General features: G+C 37.4%; 1 protein-coding gene across 4 annotated transcripts; it reads right to left on the bottom strand.

Moving 5' to 3' along the window:
• Window positions 1-2,107: 2,107 nt before the first annotated feature.
• Window positions 2,108-23,211, bottom strand: arnt (aryl hydrocarbon receptor nuclear translocator). 4 transcript variants are annotated; one of them, XM_033980874.2, is made up of 20 exons: window positions 22,893-23,211; window positions 22,314-22,392; window positions 22,134-22,172; window positions 21,468-21,518; window positions 19,916-20,129; window positions 19,123-19,336; window positions 18,136-18,238; window positions 17,973-18,038; window positions 16,913-16,998; window positions 16,758-16,834; window positions 16,199-16,333; window positions 14,920-14,994; window positions 14,374-14,525; window positions 12,927-13,043; window positions 11,509-11,593; window positions 9,990-10,174; window positions 8,471-8,663; window positions 7,389-7,554; window positions 7,171-7,307; window positions 2,108-5,836 (listed from the first exon to the last, which is right to left on the bottom strand). In XM_033980874.2, exons 1-20 carry the CDS (start codon window positions 22,927-22,929, stop codon window positions 5,753-5,755), a joined length of 2,295 nt encoding a protein of 764 aa, XP_033836765.1. In that variant the 5' UTR covers window positions 22,930-23,211; the 3' UTR covers window positions 2,108-5,752. The 4 variants fall into 4 exon arrangements, with proteins under 4 accessions (XP_033836765.1, XP_033836766.1, XP_033836768.1 ...); XM_033980875.2 differs by having other exon boundaries at window positions 7,389-7,551; XM_033980877.2 differs by lacking the exon at window positions 12,927-13,043 and having other exon boundaries at window positions 22,893-23,205.
• Between the last annotated feature and the right edge of the window lie 602 nt (window positions 23,212-23,813).

The raw sequence follows: 23,813 nt of genomic DNA, 5'->3' as shown, positions 1-23,813 counted from the left end.
TAAACTCGGGGTGAAAAGTAGAAAGGGAAGCTTGGGGAGAAGAAAGAGGATATGACGCCTTTGTGGCAATCCACTTGAGAGGGGTAGGAAACTGATCCAAGGCAAAAAATGCAGATTGCTGTATTCTGATGCCACCACAGAGACACAAGTTAAAAGTAAAGTGACTCCAGCAATTAGCAACAAAACTTAATAAACTCAGGAAGGGACATGTCTATAAACATGACGGATCGTGCCTCTAGTGGGCTTTGTTTACGCTCAAGGAGAATAAAACATCACAGCAGATCAGAAACAACACTGCAAAAATGTTCAGTCTATAGGAAAGTTTAAATGACATGAATTCAGACATCTTTACTTAACGAACCTAGAGCAGAGGTGTCAAACTCATTTTCACAGAGGACCACATCAACAAAATGGTCGCTCTCAAAGGGCCAGATGTAACTGTAAGATAAATGTAACTAAACGTAACCAAATGTAATGTCAAATAAACGCAACTACTTTTTATTCTTTTTAATTAACCGTTTCTATATTTATTACTTATTCAAGTTACAAATATTGCATATGGATTTGTATAGATATGAAAAAATGTCTGTGTAACTGCGTATCTCCTGATGAACTGATATTTTAAGACCATTTTCAGATCTTTTAATTTACTTTGTCGCGGGCCACATAAAGTGACATGGCGGACCGCATTTGGCCCACGGGCCTTGAGTTTGACACGTGTGACCTAGAGTAATGAGATGTTTTTCAATTTGTTAAATTGTTATTAAATTATTTGTTGATAGGTATGTGAAAAGATCATACTCCATTTCCAGACACAGACTGACAGAATGGTGACAGCGTGGTGGTGACCGGACATTGGAACATGGAAATGGGAACTGGAACATGAAAAACTACAGAAATACCAGGGGTTCAAAGAAGAGCTGGAGAAGGTCTCTAAGGTGAAGACATCAGTGCTGCCCGTGGTCATCGAAGCACTCGAGGAAATGACCCCCAAAACTCAAGGAGTGGCTACAGCAAATCTCAGGAAAAACATCAGACATCTCAGTCCAGAAAAGTACTAGAAACAGAAAAGATACTGCGCAGAACCCTCAAGCTCCCAGGCCTAAGTAGTTTTTGTTTGTGCAGCACTTTCATCAACTTGTTTTTACTGGGCTACATAAAAAGTGTGATTTACTTTTGACTTACTGGATATGAACTTTCTGGTGCCAAATCCACTAATAGGTAATGTCTACTGTATAATTTCTCCATGTATGAGTGGATTTATTCCTTGCAGTTTCCTCCATCAACCCAAAACGTCAAATCCAAAGCAGCTCCAGACGTGGAGATGAGTCCCTACCCCCACCGGTCCAGTTACTCCTACTACTCCTGGTGGTTTTGCGACCCATTTTCTTTCTTTCTTGAGAGAGAGAAGGGCAAGGTGCGAAACTGATCCACCCAGAGCCTGTCGCCAAAATGAGAGAAAAGGATCCAGGCCAATTAAAGTGTGTCATTACGTCACCCAAGCCTCAAGAACAAGCAGGTACAACTGCAGGTCAATTAGTACAAAGAAATAGGACAGGGTGGTATCAACCCAAGTCAAACAGCCAAAGGTGGGTCCACTTGTGACAAACTTTTTTATTAATTAGAACTTGAAACTTATGCTATTTCAACAGTTGTTATCTCGTTGGATTGGTCTACAGTGTTTTTACTCTGTTGTCTCTCGTAAGGGCACTTTTTTGGTGTTGTTTTTTTGTATCCAGAACACTTAGTTAAACTCAGATTAATTAACTTGTGCAACTAATATCTTTAAGAAGTTCTAGACAATACACATTTACTACCTGCGTTATAGTTTAGAGTCACAGTATTCTGACTTAAGTACAAGTTTTGGTTAATCATCCAACTGTGATTAAGTCTAGAATGTCCCAAAAGATATTAAACGATTTGAACTTTTGCGTGTCTCGCTCTGCCTCTTCAAATGTGACTAAAAACACAAGTTCCTCCAGGGATTATGGCGGCAAAGACCTGGGTTAACTCAGGTAACACAACTGTTTTTTGTACAGGTTTTCCACAACAACTACTTGACTGGAACCTCTAGAACATTTGACCAAAAATAAAATAAATGTACATATTCACGTTTAACAATGTAACAATTTAATACAAAAACAAACAGCTCTTCTTACATTTCTTTAACATATACAGTATATTATATTTGTGTGATAAAGGTCGACATCAACGAGAGAGAAGGATATAGAGAGATACCAAAGCAGCCTCCAAATCAACGTGGAGAAACAGACAGTTACAAACATATTTTCATGATTTGTCATCACAAGTGTGCAAGTGCCACACACAACTTTACAATTCAAAATTAAACTCCAACAGTTGCCTATAATACAAATTGATTAGAAAACTCAGTGGAAAATTATGGCTAAGTCTCAATCAAAGACAATTTTATACAAAAGAACAGTTGTTTTTTTTAAAGGTCCTACATTACGCAAAATTGACTCCTGTGAGATTTTTAGCCATGTTATAATGTTGTTACTGTCTCAAAAACAGACCTGAGTGACACTTTATTATTAGTCTGTCTACATCTCTAATGCTCAAAACGCTCCGTTCCACCTTGTGATGTCACGAAGTGGTAGTTTTCAAGCTACTTTTTACCTTTAGTTCAGTAGCGATTGGCAATTCCAGGGCTGAAATTATCCAAATGTTTCTAGTGAAGGTGTGTGGAGTCTAAAAACACAGCGGAGCACTTCCTGTATTATCACATGATGACATCACAAGGTGGAACAGAGTGAGAGGAAACATTATAACATAACTTAGAAAACAGCATAATACGGGCCCTTTAAACAATTGGAAAAACTGTTTTACCTCAGACAATTCCATTTGAATCCTGAATACCCTGATTAAACCACTCATTAAATACCAATTGGAATAGGGCAACATAAAATTAAAAACATAGCATTACTACACAAAACCAGAATATTAAAATAACCTTAAAACACAATATAGAATGGCTTTAAAAGTACACATTTCCTGCTTGTTAATTATTGCTTTTTAAACATTTTCTTACAGAAGTCCCATACTTGGTACAGGGTGACGTAGCATTAGAAGAAAAAAAACAGTCTGATCCTCACTCGGTGTCAAATAAGCATCCGTTTTACTTGCATACAGTCACTATTTATATTACTGTAGTTTAAAGATCCACTATGTAACATTCATACATGCAAGATCAACACAGTGGCAGACAGACCTTGTATTAGAGATGTTACATAGCAGAGCTTTAAGTGAAAAACATTAGGTACTATGACAACCAGCACAGGCATAGTAAACACTAGTGTATGTTAGAGCAGTGGTTCTCAACTCATGGGCTGGGACTGGACACACGTAAAATTTCAACCTAAAGAAAAGGTTTACTACAAATTTTGATGGTTCTATAATTTTTTTTTTTTTAAATATAGACCAGACACTTTGTGTAGAAAATGTTCTTAATAAAAAAATGGATTGAATGACCAAGTAAAAGTCTAGTATTGAGTCTAGTAGTATCAAGTGGTGTAATACATGTTCTGATATTTATGGGGTCTTAAGTTCCTGTTATATGGAACATTGTAAGAATTTTTTTCCATTCAAAGGATAATATTTTGTTTTAAATTGTTACTCGCTATGGCAGTGGTCCACATTTTTCATCATTCTGAAACCCATGAAAAGATCAGGACCATGTTAAAACTACTTTTCAGTGAGTTGCGTGTCTTTGCAAAAAATGAATCTTGATTTTTTTTGGATAGTGAACCTTATTATGAATGAAGAAACAGACAAACCTCATGGATAAAATACAGTTGTCCCTCACTATATCGCGGTTCATCTTTCGTGGTTTCACAGTTGTTGTTTTTTACATCGTATGAGCGTGCATGACCACTGTCCATCAGTCTCACAATTTACATAAATATTGTATGGCAGTGTGACTCTGAAGTGCTGTATGTTTGCAATTTGTCTTCTCCTCGACAAAACCCACAATGTCGATGAAACGTTCTGCACCGACAAAGGCGCCTACAAAGGTTTGAACTTTGAAAGTGTTTAAATGAGAGAGAAATGTGAAAAAATGTTAACGCCTGTGTGAGAAAAGTGTATAAAGTGTGTGGTGAGGGGTTTTACAGCAAAAAACACAAAGAATAATTGTAAAAAATAAAGCTGATACTTCGCAGATTTCACCTATTGCGGGTTATTTTTAGAACGTGACCCCCGCCATAAATGAGGGACCACTGTACTGTTTTTGTACTACAGGGTGATATGCAGTATTGCATAGATTTTAGTTTGGATTGTGGCTTGTCATGACAAAAAGAAGTTGAATCTCAAAGCTACACCAGTTGAGAACCACTGAGTTAAAGCTCGTTAGAATAGAATAATTACACATTCTTCAAGAGGTACATGAACACGACTAAAATAGGTCCACCAAAATAAGCCATAACCAGAGTAAATGTAGAAAACAGCATTTTCAGCGCTGACCAGTCAAATCAAAGGGACATTAGTGAAGACAGTTACGGTTTGTGCGCTCTGCAGTTTCCTGAGAGAATAAATTAAAACTATTGGAGTTAGGACTGCACAATATGAGGAAAAATGTGTTGTGATTTTCCAATTTTCTTTTTTTTGCAGATGGAATTTTAAAGAACTCACTAGTGACCAAGCCATGATCAAAACAAAGATGAAAAAAATCTTGACTTTTCTGGTGCAATAGGGTTAGCATTTAACATATCTCCATGGAAACAAGCAGGTGACCCAACCAGGGCAAATTACAGGTCAGATCTGTGGAGAAGTGAGCTGCTAAGTGCAAGACAGACATGTTTACTGTGTACCATTTCAGGTAAAGGAATAACATCTCCATGGAGACAGAAAAATTACATTGTGCACCATAAACACCTTAATTGGCACTGAGCACAACAGCACTCGGCGACCTCACTGCTAGTGTCACTACTTCCTGTCCGTTTGCATCACTGTGAGGTTTTTACCGAGTCACACTAAACGAATAAATCATTAGAGATCAGGCAGTGGAAAAGAAGCTGCAGGTGGATGGATGTTGAAAACTACACAAAGAAAATTAAAACTTCACACAGAAGCGTCTTCAGTGTGTCTCAATGCTAACGCTAATGCTAATTTTAGGCATACTATATATTAAAACAGTGCCACAAACTGAAGTATTCTACATATAAAAATAATTTGGCAGTGTTTATTTTGGTTAATTTGAATTTTAATAAGTTTATTTTATTTTATTATTTAAAGTGAGACACAGTGTGCTAGCTAGCGTGCTGCTGTGAACTGTGCAACATTAAGTCTGTTGCTATGTGTAAACCGTTTTAACCAATATTGTAAATACTGATCAGTATACTGTGCAGTCCAAACTGTTCAACAAAGGACAGTCATGACCTTAAGCCTGAGAAAAAACCTGAAAAAACAGAATAAAGGCCTTGTGTGTTTTGGACCAAGCAGAAAAGTGTGCGTGTGCAGGCAGTTCAAGTGTGATTTAGTAGTGATTGTGCGTTCAAAACTTAAATAAAAACAGGTATTGGAGCTTTGGGCAGTGCTAGTCGGGTAATCTCATGGCTAAAAATTGTCAGTAGCGTTTCCTGGTTTGTTCTCCCTTTGTGACTGTAGATGGCAGTGCAATACAAGCCATGCAAAGCAGAAGAAGACAGTTTTGAGGGATTGTGGGAAGCATTAAATTAAATATGGAAGAGTGAGGGCTCAAACGTCGAGCAGAAATACCAGAGAAGTGTTTATAAAGTCACTCGTTAAATGAAGGGTACATGGGGATCTCAAAATCATCACTGTTGAAGTTGGCGGGCTGGTCCAGCATCGACAGCACATCCTGTTTCAAAAGATAGAACATAAAAGTCAAGTTTGAATCATAACAGAAGGGGAAGTAATAATTTTAATATAAGGGGAAGGTTTTTTTTTTTAAATTCAAGCCTAAATATGGCGATAATAAGATCTAATCCTAATTTGAATAGTCACAAAATCTGCTGTTATTTAGGCATAAACAGAACTGTAAAAGGTCCTAAAATATGCGAAATTGACTCTTGTGAGCTTTAAGCCATGTTAAAATGTTGTTACTTCCTCAAAAACATATCTGGAGTTGTGTTTTGTTTCATTCACACATGTTTGAGTAACCCTCTGTCTATATCTCCAAAGCTCAAAACCCTCTGTTCCACCTTGTGATGTCATGAAGTGGTAGTTTTCAAGTTAACGTCTACCTTTTATCTTTAGTTTAGTAGAAATGGGCAGTTCCAGGGCTGAAATCACCCAATTGATTCTAGTGAAGGTGTGTGGAGTTTAAAAACACAGTAGAGCACTTCCCGTATCACCACATGATGACATCACAAGGTGGAACAGAGTGTTTTCAGTTTGAGAGAAGAACTCAGCCTAAATATGCAGGGGTTGTGTGTTAAACGTGTGTGAATGAAACAAAACACAATTCCACAAAAAGATAACAGAGCAGAAATAATGTTAATATGGGCCGTTTAAAAAAAATAGTGCAACAATCACAACAGAACCTTGGTTAAAATTTATGCACATTTTAAATTTTAATCTTACATATAGATCCTTTAAAATGACCTCAACAAACAAAATATCCTGTCTCCATAAGGTCTTACGTTAAACCTGCCAAACCTGCAGTTAAAGGTGCAGTATGTAACTTTTCTGGTGGAGGGTCCAGTACTTGCTAGTCTCAATACGGATGTTATTGCTTATTTACTTTCACTAGAATATTCAAAAGTATGACATTAAACGTGTATATCTCCCTGGAGGCAAGCAGGTAATGTCACCAAACCAATTTACAGGTCAGATCTGTGGAGAGGCTAGGTATTTTAACTAATAAACACCCGTAATTGAACAAATGCAAGATAGATAATACTGCTGAACTGGAGGAATGATCCAGTTGAAGCAATAACATCTCCGTAGAGTCAAGAAGGTGGTTCTTTTAGTTTCAGACCTCTGCACACAAGTTCTGAAAGGCATGTGATTTTTGTCAAGTTTAGAAGTTCATTTTACTGCCTCCTCTCACATATTAATGCTTCTGGATGTGTTTAAAAATGTGCAAATTGAATCTAAATTTTAAAATATAAATCTCAAAACCTGCTAAATCTATCAGAACTTCACGATTCAGTTATTGAGCCTTAGTTGTAGTAAATGAACTGCACTCACAGGAAACATGTCTTGTTGGTTGCCCTGAGCGTGCGGGTGCTGCTCTTGGTTGCCCTGTGGGTGCTGTTGACCCTGCCACTGGGGCCACACTGCCTCAGCTGCTCGGGAAGGGAACTGCGGTCCGGACTGGGAACCATCTGACAGAAACAGGAAGGACTCAAGACATGTACTAAATATGGACTGAACAAAAATAAAGCACACATTTTCACTCAGGTTACCGTAACCGTTGTTGATGGTTGCACGGGGGTTCATAGGAGGGTAGGGGGCGCTGTTGTTCTGGGTAGGAGCAGTCCCGGTTGGCATTTGGTTAAAAGAATTTGAAAATCCTCCAACCGGGGCGAACTGTGGCGGCATGGTCTTTGCAGCCTGTGGAGCTACCTTCTGCTGAGTGAAGAAAACACAAGGTCAAACGTGAAGCCAAATTATAAAACAGTGAGAGTTAAAGGTCCTGTACTAGAATAATCCTGTGTCTGTCTGTGACTGTGACAGAGTTTAAACCTACCTTTTAAGTCCCAATTATGTATGTAAAGACCCCAATTCCTAAACTGCAGTAATTGTGAACATTGAAAAACAATCTGATATTCTGCGTTCAGTCCAGAGTTGACACCTTTTGTTGTTCTTGTAACTGTTTGTGTTGTTGTTAATGTAACTGCTTTTGTATGTGACACTTGGTTGCTATGCCGACAGTGGTCTGTTTTGGAGACTGGCTCTAGTGAGCTGAGATTGCGGTTGTTTTGCTCTTGCTTTAGCGTGGATTATGGCCGAAGGCAGCTCTTGTGTTCAGGAAATAAAACAACAAGAATTTCAGCATGTTTCATTACACCAGGACAATATAATACTTTATAATTAAGTCTGGGCAGTACCATGATAAAAACAGAAGAATCAGATCCTATACTGTGATTTGGTGCCTGTTTGGAAAGTAGCTCTCCGATCAGAAAGCAGAATGAGTCTCACATTAGTCTCTCATTTGAGTTGCCAATTCCAACACCTAAATTCAGTTGGTTAAAACCTAAAAGGACTCTTTCTGATCTCAGCCCATAGTAACAGCACATACTGTTCCTTTAAGGCTCTCAATAAGTGACATTTGGCTTTAACTAATAACAGGGAAGTTTGAATTTTCAAATGCAAAAAACAAACAAAGTTACATCTGAAAAGCAGTGTACAAATGGATAAAGTTTGATCATTTCAGATTTTTTTCTTAAATTCATCTTACACAATGTACTTTACGTAGAACAAAATATTTGACTCTACAACAAGAACCATATCAGGTACAGGACCTATGATTAAAAGTTTTGCTTACAGGGTTATTGTACTGCGGTCTGGCTCCAGCAGCTGGAGCAGGCCACCCTCCGTTGGGACCCGCATGCAGAGGGCTGGTGGTGGTCCCGGGGGCCACAGTCTGAGGGGCTCCGTTCTGACGAGAAATCTGAGCCAACATCTGCCCTGCTGAGTGTGGCTGCGGTGCCATCTGTGGGGCCATGCTCACTGGACGACTGAAAATAGAAACAAATAACTATTATCTCTAATCTCACCAAATGGATTTGAAAATCGTGAGCTTTAAGCCACGTTATAATGTTGTTACCTCATCAAAAACATACCTGGAGTTATGTTTTGTTTCATTCACACATGTTTGCGTAATCCGGCATTATTAGTCTGTGAAAATGCTGTGCTCCACCTTGTGATATGAGGTCATGGTAGTTTTCAAGTTAACAGCAACCTTTTACCTCTAGTTCAATAGGCGGAAAATTCCAAGACTGAAATTATCCAAGTGATTCTCGTGAAGGTGTATAGAGTTTAAAAACACAGTTAAGCACTTCCTGTATTATCACATGACATCACAAGGTGGAACAGAGTGTTTTCTGTTTGGGAGAAGAACTCAGCCTAAATATTCAGGATTTGTGTGTTAAGGAAGTGGAACGGAACAAAACACAATTCCAGGTAGAACACAGATCAGAAAATAGTATAATATGGTCCCTTTAAAGAAGCAATACTAAACTTGATGGTGCCTGATGTCAAATCAAAGGTCCATTATGTAACTTTTCCAATCTCATTATTTCCATAACTTGAACAACTTAACATTCTCAATAAATACAAACGGTTAAAGTACAAAACCAAGTTCAGATCTGTGGAGAGGTGGTCTCACTCTAAGTAAGACACAGCCTTTAGAAAGGTTTTTAAATATATTTGAGCACTAAAAACAACAGCAATTTAACAAATGCAAGATAAATATATTCAATGTTATACTGTGGAACATTTTAGGCAAAGAAATACTATCTCCACAGAAGCAAGGTAGCAGATCCTCCACCAAGAAAGTATTTACATTCTTGCAAACTAGCTACCTTTAACAATTTTACACATTTATAACTATTAATATTAGTGTATATCCTAATTATTATCGTTGAGTACATTTTTCATTCATTGCATGTGGTCATTTTTTTGGGAGACTGACTTAATTTATTTTTTTTAATACATTTTTTTTCTTTTTTTTTTCTTTTGTATGATAACAAAATCTAGATATTTTAAAATAAATAAAAATAAAAATCCCCAATCCCAAGCTCATGGTGACATCCCAAACCTCCCTCCCTGGGCTCCATGAACAAAAATCAAGACATCCATGTTTGTGTGTATATGTGATTGAGCCAGCTTCATTAAAGAGCCGTGACAGGTCAATTTATCCACTGTGAGAGCAATTACGTTCTTCAAATCAAATGTATGATCACTGTTTACACATGTTGTACCTTCGGGGTAAGATTGTTGAAAGTAAAATTAAACTAATATTTCCTGATTAAAACTGTGTTGCAGATTGAAGGAGGACTCACTTGTAGGCTTCAGGACGAGGTGCGGGGTAGTTGTTGGATGGGGGGTAGATCTGGTTGGGAGGCGCAGAGGAGGAGGGCAGGCCTTTGCTCTGCTCTGGACTTTGGAACAGGGGTGAGAAGAGTTCTGTCTTCTCCAGGCTCTTACTGTGGTCTGGGGCTGCTGCTGTCACCGGCTGCACTGGAATCTGAAATGTATTAATAAGATTCAGGTTCAAAAGGTTTTCCAGCAGCTAAAATTTGAAAACAAGCATGAAGTGCTCTATTGCAAATATAGATATCTATCAATTTGAACATATTTTATCAATGAAAATAATTTATACTGGAGTAATATTTGTATTGCTGTAAAATACATTTGGCTTTTGAAAACATGACTATACAAACTGCAAGCCTCTGTAATTCGTAACATGGCACTTAACTGTTTTTGAAAAAAAAGATCTCTTCAAAATAATAATAATAATAAAATATACTTACAATAACATAATTATTTAGGTCATAACTGAAATCTGAATTATTTGAAATGATCATTTATGTGGCCAAACCTTCTTGCTTGGCTTCTGAGATCTGACAAGATCAGGCTTTAACAAGACCAGACCTGGTTAGTACTTGGGAGACCGCTGGGACTCTACCAGGGGCCACAATGGGACGCCACTGTTGTTGTGTCCTTAGTAGGGCTGGGCATCATTAAGAAGTTGCCGATACGATACATACCCCAACACATAGGCCATGATACGATATGTAACTTGATACAGTGCACAGTCACTTCCTATACAATACGATATATTTCAAATCGATTTGATACGATTCAGTGAAAAATAAAGGCTTTCGGGACACTTAAAGATCAACCCAATTTTCACAAAAAATAAATATTAATTGTATTTATTTTTAGCTTCCATTTATTGAAGATGAATGAACATAACAGTGCATTTTGTTTTGGGCATTTTAACAACTAGAAAAAGACATTGTTCCATTGGCCAGTATTACTCATCCACAGCTTATTTTTTACATGTAACAGGGACATGTGCAGTTTAACGGCTCTGAAGGGCCCATGGGGAAGATTGGCAGTGTCGCTTCTGTCAGTCTGCACCTGGTCAGTGGTGGTTGCAAACACCACTGAGTGTGGAGTGAATGAATAATGCATAAAATTGTAAATTCATTTTGAGCATCGGGAAAAGCCCTATATAAGACTATGGCATTATTATTTATGTGTGGCTACAGGTTTTCAATAGAGGAAGAATAGACCTTTCAATTATGTGTAATGGTTTGCGGTTCATGTTGCAGAACCCACTGTAGATTAAAATAACTATGGTCCAGGTATGATTTATTTATGCATTTATTTTGGGGACAGTGCATATTATTAATGAACATATAAATGAACATTTGTGTAAATATGCCAGGATTAGAGGAGAGGAAACATAACTATTACTTTGTTTTTTTTGTAATTGATTTGAGCAATAATAACGATAACATTTAGGGTTAGTTGCACATTATAATCTTGCAGCAGCAGTTGTTGATGACTTACCTGTGACAGAGGGACCTGTCCTGTCTCGTATAACCCATCTCTGCTTCCTCCACCGTCAAGCTCTGTCTGCTGCTGCTGTAACTGCCTAAAAATAACACAGAAAATCAATGATAAGCTTTAAATACACCTGTTTCTTTGGCCTTCACCTTTTGCCAAACAGAATCTCCAACCCACCACCAGTCACCATAGCAACAAAAAAAAGAAGAGGAAAGTACACCACTACCGCACCTGGGGGGAAAGTTAACTGGACGACAAAAGAGTGAGCGATATAGTTTCAACAAGATTATACTTAAATATTTGTTTTGAATAAACTGCAAATACTGTTTTAAGGATGAAACTAGTGAATCAAATCGATTCATCGCAACTTAAAACAATTATTCAAACAACTGTGTATTCATGTAGTAATCGGTTTAAACAGACTCAAAAAGTTGCCATACGTTGACTCGGACAGAGCAGTATTTCCATCAAAATGAGACAAGACATGTGTAATACTGTGTGTTTTTGAAGAAAAAGCCATTTTGTCTGTAAGTGTACTCTGATAGACAAAAGCTGCATCAGGCCTTAACATCATTTGGGTCACATTTAGAACATTACTGCAAAAAAAAGAAAGAAAAAATGTGCTAAAAAATAAAAACAACTGAAACTATTAGTGTTTAGTATTCCAAACAGTCTAAACGATCATATACGTTGTAGCACATTCTTGGCAGACTGCAAAAAAACAGGGTGTCCATAAAGTCGCTTTAAAATAAAAAAGATATCTATCTATAAGTTATTTTAATCAGACTTCAATTGTACTCAGAGGTTTCCAAAGATTTCTAGCCTCGTTCACCTCATCAATGGTTGCAATCGCATCTGTTATGTTTTAAGTTCAGTATTGTCCTGTATCTTTGTTTGATATACAACATTTTTAACACAGTTCACAAATAAAATCCAGAGGTGTGAGATCTGATGAACGTGGTGGTCCCAGAATTGTTCCATCTCTTTCAATCCAACAGTCTGGAAATGTTTGATTGGGGTCTGCATGTTTGTGAGTTCCTCAGTGTGATTAAAAACCTTTATAATCACTGAGTACAACAGAACAAATCTAATTAATATATTTTATCAATTGCATTTGTAATTAAATTATAAAATTGTAAAGATACATTATGGACACTCTATAGAATCTGATTATCAGTACTGGAAGAATAAAAAAATCCTATTCATTTTTATTGCTCAATATCAATATCGCTCACTCCTGTTCACTAGTTTTTACAAAAAAAAAAAAAAAACACTGGCAAAAGTAAAGGTTAGAATCTCAAAACAAGAGCTACAACAAAACCCCTTGAAAAGAAAGTCCCAACAGTTTTACACCAGAGATGACGGTGAGAAGAATGCATTGTGGTCCCATGCAGCAGGAGCGAGGTCCGGCCTGGTCTCACCTGGAGGGCACCTGAGCCGGGCTGAGCACAGGGACTCTATTTGGGCTGCTCTGACCCAGGGAGGGGAGGGAGCCCCCGGGGGAGGACATGGGGGTGAGGGCTTCCTGGGACGAGTTTCTATTTTGTCATGATAAGAAGTGGTGCAGAGGAAAAGACTGATCAGAGTTAGATTTTTGTTCATTTGAGCTGTGAAATAGTTGATTATGAGAAGAAATCAGTGACTGCGGTTGTGTTTCAGTTTATCAGCAAAGTGCCCTACACAATAACAAATGTGCAAAAGAAAAAAATAAAATCATAAATAAAAGTATAAACTAGAAATGGACCAATATAGAGGTTGGCCGACATTTGCACTTTTTAGCATAGTGACCATCAGCTTTGGCCTATACTGTGTTTGGGCTGACCAGTTGTTCAAAGGAAAAACATGAAGCTTTATTTAAACACTTGAGTGCAATGATGGCACTGCACTGCTGCATTATAAATTAGTATTAAAACAGATGTGACAGATTTCTATTGATATTTTTTCCCCTTATTATAATTATGCGGAGTAGTGCAAAGTCTTGACTGTAAATACATTTGTAGTCATTTCAAATCATAAATTTTGTGGGAAATTATCAAAATCAGCCCTACATAACTGGCCCAAAAATTCTGCGGTGTTTATTCTAATTTATCAGTATTTGCATTGGCCATGAAAAAAATATATATATATATCAGACAATCTCTAATATAAACAACAACATAAAAAGGAACAGATGTTTATCCATATTAACCTTAAAGCAGGACAACCCCAGTAAACATTTTTTTCTAAATGAACCACATCGGAATTTAAAAATGAGCTGCAATGGACAAATAGCACAATTATGTCAGTTGTAATCTATAATGAGTCACAGATATGTTAAAGTGTCACAAGTGCTTGTGTCTAATATATAATTATGCTATACAACACCGGTGGATCATTATGTTATAATTTGGACATTTTAAATCGCAATATTCAGCTAAAATGACTTAAAATAAACAAGTCCACTGATTTTCACATTAGAAGGATGGATAGCTGAAGATCACGGTTGCGAGTAGCAGATTTTTTTTCATTTGTACCAAAATAACTAAGCAGCGCTGTTGAATCCTGCGCTTATTAACGATTAAGAAAATAAAATTGAAAAACGACGTGAGTACAGAGAAGAGGGCGTGTGCAGGTGGTGGTGAAAACGGCAGCTGATCGGCTTGAAAATAATTGATTAAAAATTGATTAAAAATTGCTTAAACATGCGCGAATCACTCTAAAAACAACTTCGGTTGAGTAAATGTTGAGGGGAAACAACTATGACATGGTTAAAAGCTCTAAAAAGTCGATTTAATTAGCATCAATGATAATGTGCTACTACAAAAAAATATAAACAGACCTCCCCAACACAACCTATGTAATGATGTGATAGAATAAAATTGGCCTTACTTGACGTTGACGTTGGTGCAGATGATGTATTCGATCTCCTCTGAAAATGGGTTTTGAAATGTAAAAGAGCTTGTCCTCATCCAAATCCACTCTCTGGATTTGGAGCGGAATCTGAACATCACAGACAGCACCTGGCCCTTCAACTTCAAAACCTGCAAACACCGTTCGTCACCACTCAAGACACTGGGTTTAATGTAATGGATCCACAAAATAGAGCGTTATATTTAGAGATGGCAACAATTCTTTAGGACAGAAAAGGAAAAACGGTCATCTAAAAATCTTTTAAAATTAATTATGTTTGAACTCTTATCTATGTATTTATTTAGTGGCACAGTTATTACATAACAAGATATGTTTATAGACATGAACAAAAATGAATAGAGAGAGGAAAAATAATAAAATCTGTCTCTCTTTTGCGCATTTACAATAGTTTTTAAACTGCAAATTATCCTGAGGTTCATTTAATTTTCAGCAAGGTTGAAATTAAAACTACATATGCATCTACAAAGGTTAAAAACCTTATAAAAGGTTTGTGTGTTGTTGTACCTGTTGGAAGCTGTCTCTGAGTAAACCCTGGTCCTCTGGATGTGCCAACTCCAGAATATTCTTTCCCAGTAAATCCTGAAATGATACACAGTTCATCGTTCGTTAATTATAAGACAAATGAACATACTGGGTCTTTTTAATCTTTATTTAACTCAATGAGAGCACTTAAACTCTCTTTTTCATAGGTGCCTTGTTCAAAATACAAGACAAACACCAATCAAACAAAACAAATGAGTATAAAAGTCCATATAAAACATTAACACATTTTTATACTCACACCTACACATGTTTTTACCAGATGCCTAAATAGTGATTGTGTTGTTTTTATGAGTTTTTTGTCATGTTTTAGGTATTAATAACTGGTAACTAGTTTAGGATGCAGAAACTACAGCAATAATCATTTTTTTGTTACCATTTCATCAGCATTTTATGACACTGCCACAACTCTGAAGCACGATAATCCAAGTAAACTGTACTTAAAGAGCTCATACTACAATTATAATGTTGTTACCTCATCAAAAACATTCCTGGAGTTTGTTTTATTTTTTTTGTTTTGTCAGCTGCTTGTCTTCATCGAGATGTTTGTCTGGAAATGTTCCTCTGTGTGACATTAAACAATCTGCCTTGCGTTCATGTAGCTAAAGTGTCCTTCAAATTTACTTAGCACCAGGCAGGATGAAGTACTCCATTTTGTTACTTGAGTAATCTTTAACCCCTGTATCTATACTTAAATAAAAGTATCACATGAAAAAAATCGACTTAATTAAACGCATTCATCCAACTTCAAGAGAATGTATTTTGAAGAGATTTTTTGAACTATTAAATGTAGTGATTTTTGGATATTTTGATAAATAATTTAGCGGAATTCAAGTAGTTCAATCGATTTCTTTATTGTTCTAGCTAATTTTGTGTATTTGGTTTGCTCAAAGTTGGGAAATTAACTCAAAAATAAATGTGCTAAAAGTAAGTCTCAGCGATTTCAGCACTTCTCAAACCATAATGAAAAGTACTGTTTACTTTTCAGTTCAGATCTAAAATGTAATGGAGTAGAAAGTACAGGTACATGCTCTCAAATGTATAGATATCCACTGTAAAATGACCTAAAATCTGTACTTTGTTACATTCCACCACTGTTTAGCAGATGGCGGCCATAATGATTCTAACGTGTTATTCAGCCCTCTGCACCACACCACATGACAGCAACAGTTAGTTAATAAATGTATAACTATATAAGAAATAGTCATAAAAAATGCACATATCTATTGGTAAAACTCTTCACCTGGGGCTGGTAACCGATAGCAGCCATGCAGCGATGGTCCACGAACGTAAAGACACCTTGACAGTTGTGCCGCGAAATAAACTCGACTGGGACGCTGACGTTATTCATATCTGTGTCTCCTGGACAACACGTTACCTGGAAAAAGATCACATTTAATATAAGTTGTATTGCTGCTCAAAGGAAATCGTTATGCAATATGAAGACTAAAATATGTCATTCATATTTTAGTGCTCCTATATCTGTACCCAATCTCTTGTTTATATTGTTTACTATATATTTTCCTTACATACTTCAGTAAATTGGAACTTATTGGCTGCTTTCCCACAGGTCCTGGTTTGAGCCTAGTTTAATCTTGAGATCGATTTTTTTTCGTCCTGTTCCAATCCTTGTTCTTGTCGTGGTTTAGTTTCAGGTTTAGTCCCATTTTTGAGGTCATGTGTGTGTATGTGCAAGTGTGAATGCTGCCAACACATTTATTAATTATTTATTTCAATCTGAAATGCATCGTTTTCATTGTACTGTTGACCAACTGCAGCTTATTCAGAATAAAATAAATTACCTGTAATCTTCCAATGGCAACAAGACAGTAGCGACTCCCCTGATTACTATCCGCCTCTTCGTCTGTTAGCGACACTCCTTTAAAAATATATATTAACATCATTATGAGAGTGTGAACTGAAGCAACACAAGACAGCAGACAGATCTTGGGCTCACCAGCAGGGGGCCAAGATTTGATGTATCCCGTGCAGTGAACTACCACATACTGAGGCTCTCCTTCTTTGGCTGCTCCCAAACCGTTCCTAAAAACACAGGAAGTAAGTGCGTGAGTAATATTGGCTCATATCACTTAGATTCAATCAGGGCATTGTCTTTGTTCACTAGCCAATACCATGACTAATCTTTTTGAAAATAGCAGGCAATTTGTGCGTTCACTTCCTTAAAATGAAAAATGAGCGTATCTATACGGTTTTGGTACAGCCAATTTAAATAGTGTAATGGTCTGATATTTTGTGTTTATTTCAGAGTTGACACCTTTTGTTGTTCCTGTAACTGTTTATGTTGTGGTTAATGTGCTGCTTTTTGTAAATAACACTCGGTTGCTATGCCGACAGTGTGACAATGTGATGTGAAGGTTCTGTTCGTTAGTTACTGGTCTGTTTTGGAGACTTTTGGAGGCTGCTGTTGTTTTTTCTCTTATTTTGGTGTGAGTTACGGCCTACAGTAGCCCTTGTGTTAAGAAAATAAACGACTAGAATAAAAAAAGTGATGTGTTTCCTTACACCAGAATCCTATAACAATTTGCAAAGATGACATGGTAGCAATGCATTAGGAAAGTGAGGAATAGGTTTGGACCACTGCAACTGTTTAAAATTAACTTTTTTTTTAAAATATTTTAGGACATAGCAAAAAGATGAATTTTAAATCCGTCAACTGGACAAAGCCGCTTCTTCAGTTCTGGAGCGATTACTGGTGGCCACTGCATCACCAGAACTGAAGAAGCGGCTTGGATGAGCAGCGAAACGTCTTCACTCTTACGACGATTTGTCCAGTTGACAGATTTAAACTTCATCTTTTGCTATGGATCAGACCTGGATGACTGAGGGATTACACAGACATATTTTAGGAAAGTAAAGTTCAGGTAAGTAACACATCTTTCTTAACATTATACAAGTTAATAGCAACTGACTTAAAAAGTGGAGTTAAAAGCCAAACATGACTAGGGAAAGAGTCAAGCCCTAGAGTAAGTACTAATATATACCACTGATAAAATTACCTATTTCTGTTTCTTAAAAAGTTGAGCCTGTTCATCGACATTGGCTCCACGGGACAGTTACCACACCTGCAGAGACACAGAGCATTATTGTGGCTGATGGACCAATAAAACATCACTAATGAATAAATATTGTATAACAGATGTTAATAACAGTGTGTTAGACCTCATTCTGCAGATAAAAGATCGCCGAGCTCCCATCGTCATTCTGGCTGAGGACTGTTGGCTTTCCTTTTTAACTGTTCCTGTTTTCAGATCCAACATCCTCCCTAAAAACACATTTATTACAGAAGTATATCTTTATTGCAGTTAATCCAGTTTTGATTTTATTGTGCCAACAGTGAGGACTTATAAGAACCACAGTTGCAAGACCAATTTACATTTGGAATGAAATAGATAGAGATATTTTGACTTTTTAGCATAATGGCTATCGGCCTTAAATCTCCAGCATAGGCCGATATTTGGTTTTGTTCAATCTGCTGCCTAAGAAATACACAAAAAACTTTATATTAACATTTTAATACGAAGAGATAGCTGCCCAAAATGTGACAACACAGCACTCTTATAGGTTTGTGGTTAAAAAAAAGGCTTGGGATGAGTTTGTAGTAAATTTAAATTACATAATTTGAGGCAAAATAATCAAAACTGGCCCAAAAATATCTGCAGAGCTTATTGGCCATCGGTTGCTTTGTATTCTAAACAACCACGTATTCTATCTCCAGTGGGATTTGACTATGCACAAAACCTGCCGACGCTATAGTGCATGTAGACATACTTTCTCTACTTATACATAAATTCTAATCAAAGTATTAGATTAGAAGCTCAACTGTTCAAACGTTAATGCTCATAGATGTTTATAATGTGCAGTAAATTCACATAAGCTGTACCCATTTTTATTTCATGCAATAAAGTAAAATAGAATAGAACAGATATATTATAAAAGCAGCTCTTAGGATTAAAATGAAACCGCAATGTGTTGGATGTATAAGTTTGGACCGCTGAAAACAGTTTGTAAGTAAATAGCTAAAAATCAGGTACAGAGCCTTTTATCATCATAGTAACATCAATTAAATATTTCTTCCAAAATTCCACCGGCATATACAGCATTAAATTATCCGATGAGCCTCTTTAAACCCTCCTGTGTGCTCTTTACCTGTGTTGTTGTTCTCAGCAGTGGACAGTTGCTCCCTCAGCTTGTCGGCGTCGTCGGGGTGCAGCTGATCATACAGAGAGGAGCCCAGCCAATCACCTTGGGCGTGGTTCAGGACGGGAGTGAGAGAGTCCGACACATACACGATACGCCCGGTCTCACAGGACACCACAAAGAGGAAGCCATCTGCCGCTTCCAAAATAAGGTGCTTGAGTTCCTAAACAAATACAGGGAGAATGGGACTTGGAGCAAGGAGATAATCTCTGTTAACAAAAGGGATCGTCAAAGCTTCATACAATCGACTAGAGTGGTTCTCAAATTTTGGGGGCTTCTACTGCTGTTCTAGTCTTTAATCAATTGACTTGATGGGATGCCAGAATTCTGTTTGCGCCTTTCACCAAAAATATTACAATATAAAAACGGCAAAACATGAACCCAACCTCTGATTTTTTTAAAGCACATGTCCTGCATTAAAATGTGGTATTTTCTCTATTTTAATATACATCCGGGTTCATTCTTACCAGGCCTTGGTATAGTTCAGGTTCAGGGTGCGTTCACACACCACATCAAACTTGGATTAAACCAGAATTAGAACAGGACCAAACCAAGTCTATATCAGGACTGAACTGAAGTGAACGCACCCTTCAATGTTTAAACTGAACCGCTTTACTAAACATTGATCGATTGTTTGTCTTAAGATATAAATGAAGTATGTTTTTAATTATATTATACTTATTTTTACTCAAAGCTTAGACAACATAAATGTGGTGACTTAATCTGTTAATTTGTTGTTTACCTGATCAGTGAGAAATGAGGGCTTATAGGACCCATCTGCGTTGGTGCTGCCACTGCCTCTCAGAGACTTCATGTGGGACACGGCCATCCGCAGAATAGTCAGTTTGTCAGGTTTTCTCGCCAAAGCGCTGCAGGTCGGTACCATGTCCGATAACTCAGTGATATACGCTGTCATCTTGTTTCGCCTCCGCCTTTCGATTTCGCTGTGGTTCTCCCTGGAAACGGGGGCAGGATTTTGAGAGGATAGGACGGATTGAGGTGTGGGACAGAGGCAGGAGGGTGGACAACATGGAGTCCAGTTTAGAGTTTATGTTACAACAAAAGCAAAGTTGGAGTGAGAGGAAAAATGGTTCAAAATAATATTGTGTAGATCATGATCGCTCCAAATGAACTGAGAAAGCAAGAGAAGCTTGTCTTTTAGTATGAGACAAAGAGAGTGGGTGTAAAAAGAGACAGAACTTGTCCTGAGAGGGAGAAGAAAAGAGAGAGGACAGTTCAAGAGGGAGGGAGTTATCAACAGAAGGAGGCTCTGGAGCAGAGGTGGATTAAGTAGCCAAAAATTAAGAATACTGTTACTTTAAAATGAAATTACTCAAGTTGAAGTACAGGCCTGAATATGGCAATTGTGAGTAAAAAAAATATGTAGTACCGTTTAACCATTTTCAACAGCAAATTAATTAAGTTCACATTAAAAAGTCTGTGAAATCCCTCAGCCGTCCAGGTCTGATCCATACTGATCCATACTTTGGCTTTTACATATTCACATTAAAATGCCAAAAAGTGGAGAATAGAAGTAATTTCTTTAGTCTTAGTGTTTAGTTTTACTTGGGATATTGCATCAGTTTTGCATACAAAGAGTTCTATGTGCATAGGCTCCATAGGCATTAATGTGCAAATTAATGAAGAGTGAACAAAGCTTTTGGCACTTATAGACTCACAGTTTAAAGAGAAACTAAAACATAGATTACCAGCTAAAGAGTACTTAAAAAAACAAGTAGAAGTATAAAAGGAACAGATCTTCAAAGAGGTACAGACATGGACTATACAATTATATACAACAACAATCTTGGCAAGTTATTTTGGTTAAAAAATCATTAAATATCTATCACACACAATGTACTAGCACCATGTTTCACATAAATGTAACTGATGTCTAGTTCCACCTCTGCTTTTGAGTCACTCCACAGCAGTTAGTGCCACGGGAGTCTCATACAAAGCAGGCACCAAAACAGATGCACAGTGCAATAGACTACATTAACATACACGATATCTGTATTTAAGTATTTAACAGCACAGTCTGTGTTGATACAAGCAAGAGCCTTTCACAGTAGTGGAGGGCATACCTGGCTAGCTTTTCCTTATCTGCAAAACTCTGATCTTCCTCCAAAAACCTGGAAATGAAATTAACCTACTGAACATGAGCCCAAAGAGAGACCACTAAAAATAATAACAAGGGAAGCGGTGGACTGCAGGATGAGATATTATTGTTGCCGTGTGCGGTCACTCCTACACGCTGCCTCCACACTGTAACTAAAGCTTTTCCACCCTCGTACCTGGCAAAGCGCTCTTTGTCGTTGTTGGAGCCTGAAGTATCATCGTCACACCTGTGGAATGAAACAGATTTGAGGTGTTATAAGCAAATAATAAACATTAACTAACAGGGCTGCATAACACAACACAAAATACAGTTATTATGTCAATATTAGGAACTGTTGATTAAAAGATCTGACACATTTTGACTGTTCAAAATCTATTCTAACTGGACTTACTAGATCCAAAGGGTGCAATTAAATTAGTGTTGCCACAATACTAAAATTTCAAACTTGATTTCATTACTAAAGAATAGACTCAATAGCAATACCCAAATGATAATTATGAAAGCTCTTTTTTAGACAATGTTCTCATTTTCAACAAAACATAATAGTATTTGTTTATTATACCATGTAGTCTGACACTAGTTCTGATAAAACTCAAGATAAAAATGTTCAGGAAAGGTCCAATTTTATAGTTATGTGTTTTTTACGTACCAATACTTGCTTAAATTAGTATCTAGTTTTGTTATCAGCTTTCTCAGATTTTAGATAGTTTTGACAACCCTAAAGTAAATAATTTAATATGATCACCACATTTAACGCACATAGTATGCAAATATACCACTTTTACTAACTCTGTGCAAACCTAGTAACCAAAAATATACTGTAAATAGACTAAGAATGTACCTAAACAACTTGCTTCCCTCGTCGTCATCAAAGTCAGGCCTGAAATACAGAATAACAAACAGCTGTCATCCTTCTCACAATGGTTACCAAAAAACAACTGTTCATATCAAGAGATTCAGCTGTCTACAAGTCAAACACATGTCTAAACAGCCAGCCCAGACAGAGACCACAAACACTTACGCTGCCCGCCTCTTGTTGGCTCCTTTGGGGACGACAGCTCCACTCGCCTGGGTCCCACTGGCCCCCATGTCTGTTAAATCTATTAATAACAAAGTCACACCCACATGTAATGTTGGCAAAGTGACAGGTGATCTCCCCACTATGTCCAAACTCTGTAAACCACCTCAGAGAATCAGTTTCCCTTTTTGTTCATGATCTTATCTCGTTATTCAGTCACAGATGTACATTTGGGCAGGTTTAAACATTGTCCTTGCATAGATTTGTGGATATTTCCTCAATTACTTACGATCTAATACCTTAACTCACGTAAAAACATTAACAACCTCAGTAAACGAGTAGATTTTCAACTGTATCAAAATGTGACTCAACTTAACATGGCAAAATTTCATAATCGACTTATGTGATCTTGTTAGCATGTAGCCTAGTTTAGCGTTAGCCAAAGAGCTACTGAGCTGACTTGCCCGACGCTGTCACGCTATCTCTGTTTAAGTATTTAATTCAGCTTTAAACGTAACAGACGGGATTGCAACCCACCTACAAAGCTGCTAGATGACAAATATAACTTATACGCGTCCTTACCGGGGTTTGATGAAGACATATCCGTGTGGAATAACATAAACAAACAACTTCAGCTGCAGAAAAAAAAAACTGACCCCTCCCCCTAGCTAGCCGCGAGCTCCTTGGAGGCTAAGCAGTTTTTATCGCTCTTTTTCCTCTTTAGGAAGTCTTAAGTCATGATCAAGTCGGCTCCAAAGTCTCCGGACACTTTTAAATAGATGACAGATGGCGTGATGTTGTTGTTGGTGTCTGTTTTTGCTGTTTTTTGCCGGTTTAAATCCTCAGTGTGTAAGATGGCGTGCGAAGCCAAGCAGCGCACGGACTGTCCACGGCTCTGTGTGTTTCCTTCGCTCTGATTGGTCCAAATCAGATGGATACTAGTGACGTAACACGTTGGGAAATCCTATGTGACGGTTTAAGAAGTAGGTTATGAAAAGATGCAATACTCATTTTTGCCACGGTAAAGCACCCGTGAACTCATCTGACCACCTCTTCTGATTAAATGCTACTAATCCAACTAGTTTTCGTTCACTTTTTTCTTCTTGTAGCCTGGCAACTTGAAAGATGCACTATGTAACTTTCCTCATGTCTCTGTAAAGATGTTATGCTTTGCCTAGAATGCTCCACAATATAAAATTAAACATAGCCTGTCTATCTTACACTCAACAGGTATTCTTAATATGAACGGGCTCGCTTCTCCACAAATCTGACTTGTAACTGAGCCTAGTGGCAACATCTGAGTGTCTCCATGGAGTTAAATGCCACACTTTGTGACATTCAAGGAAAAACAATAACATCTCCAAGGATAGTCTGGTTGTTACGACGGAGTATAAGGGTCAATTAAATAAAAATAAAAAAAAAATATGCGGGCGCTACGAGAAAAAAAAGGTCGTAATATTACGAGGAAAAAAAGTCGTAATATTACGAGAATAAAGTCGCATT

The sequence above is a fragment of the Periophthalmus magnuspinnatus genome, chromosome 16 (genome assembly GCF_009829125.3).
Source record: "Periophthalmus magnuspinnatus isolate fPerMag1 chromosome 16, fPerMag1.2.pri, whole genome shotgun sequence".
NCBI classification, from domain to species: Eukaryota; Metazoa; Chordata; class Actinopteri; order Gobiiformes; family Gobiidae; genus Periophthalmus; species Periophthalmus magnuspinnatus.
Note: the sequence above shows the minus strand (reverse complement) of the source record. Positions and strands in the feature narration are given on the sequence as shown.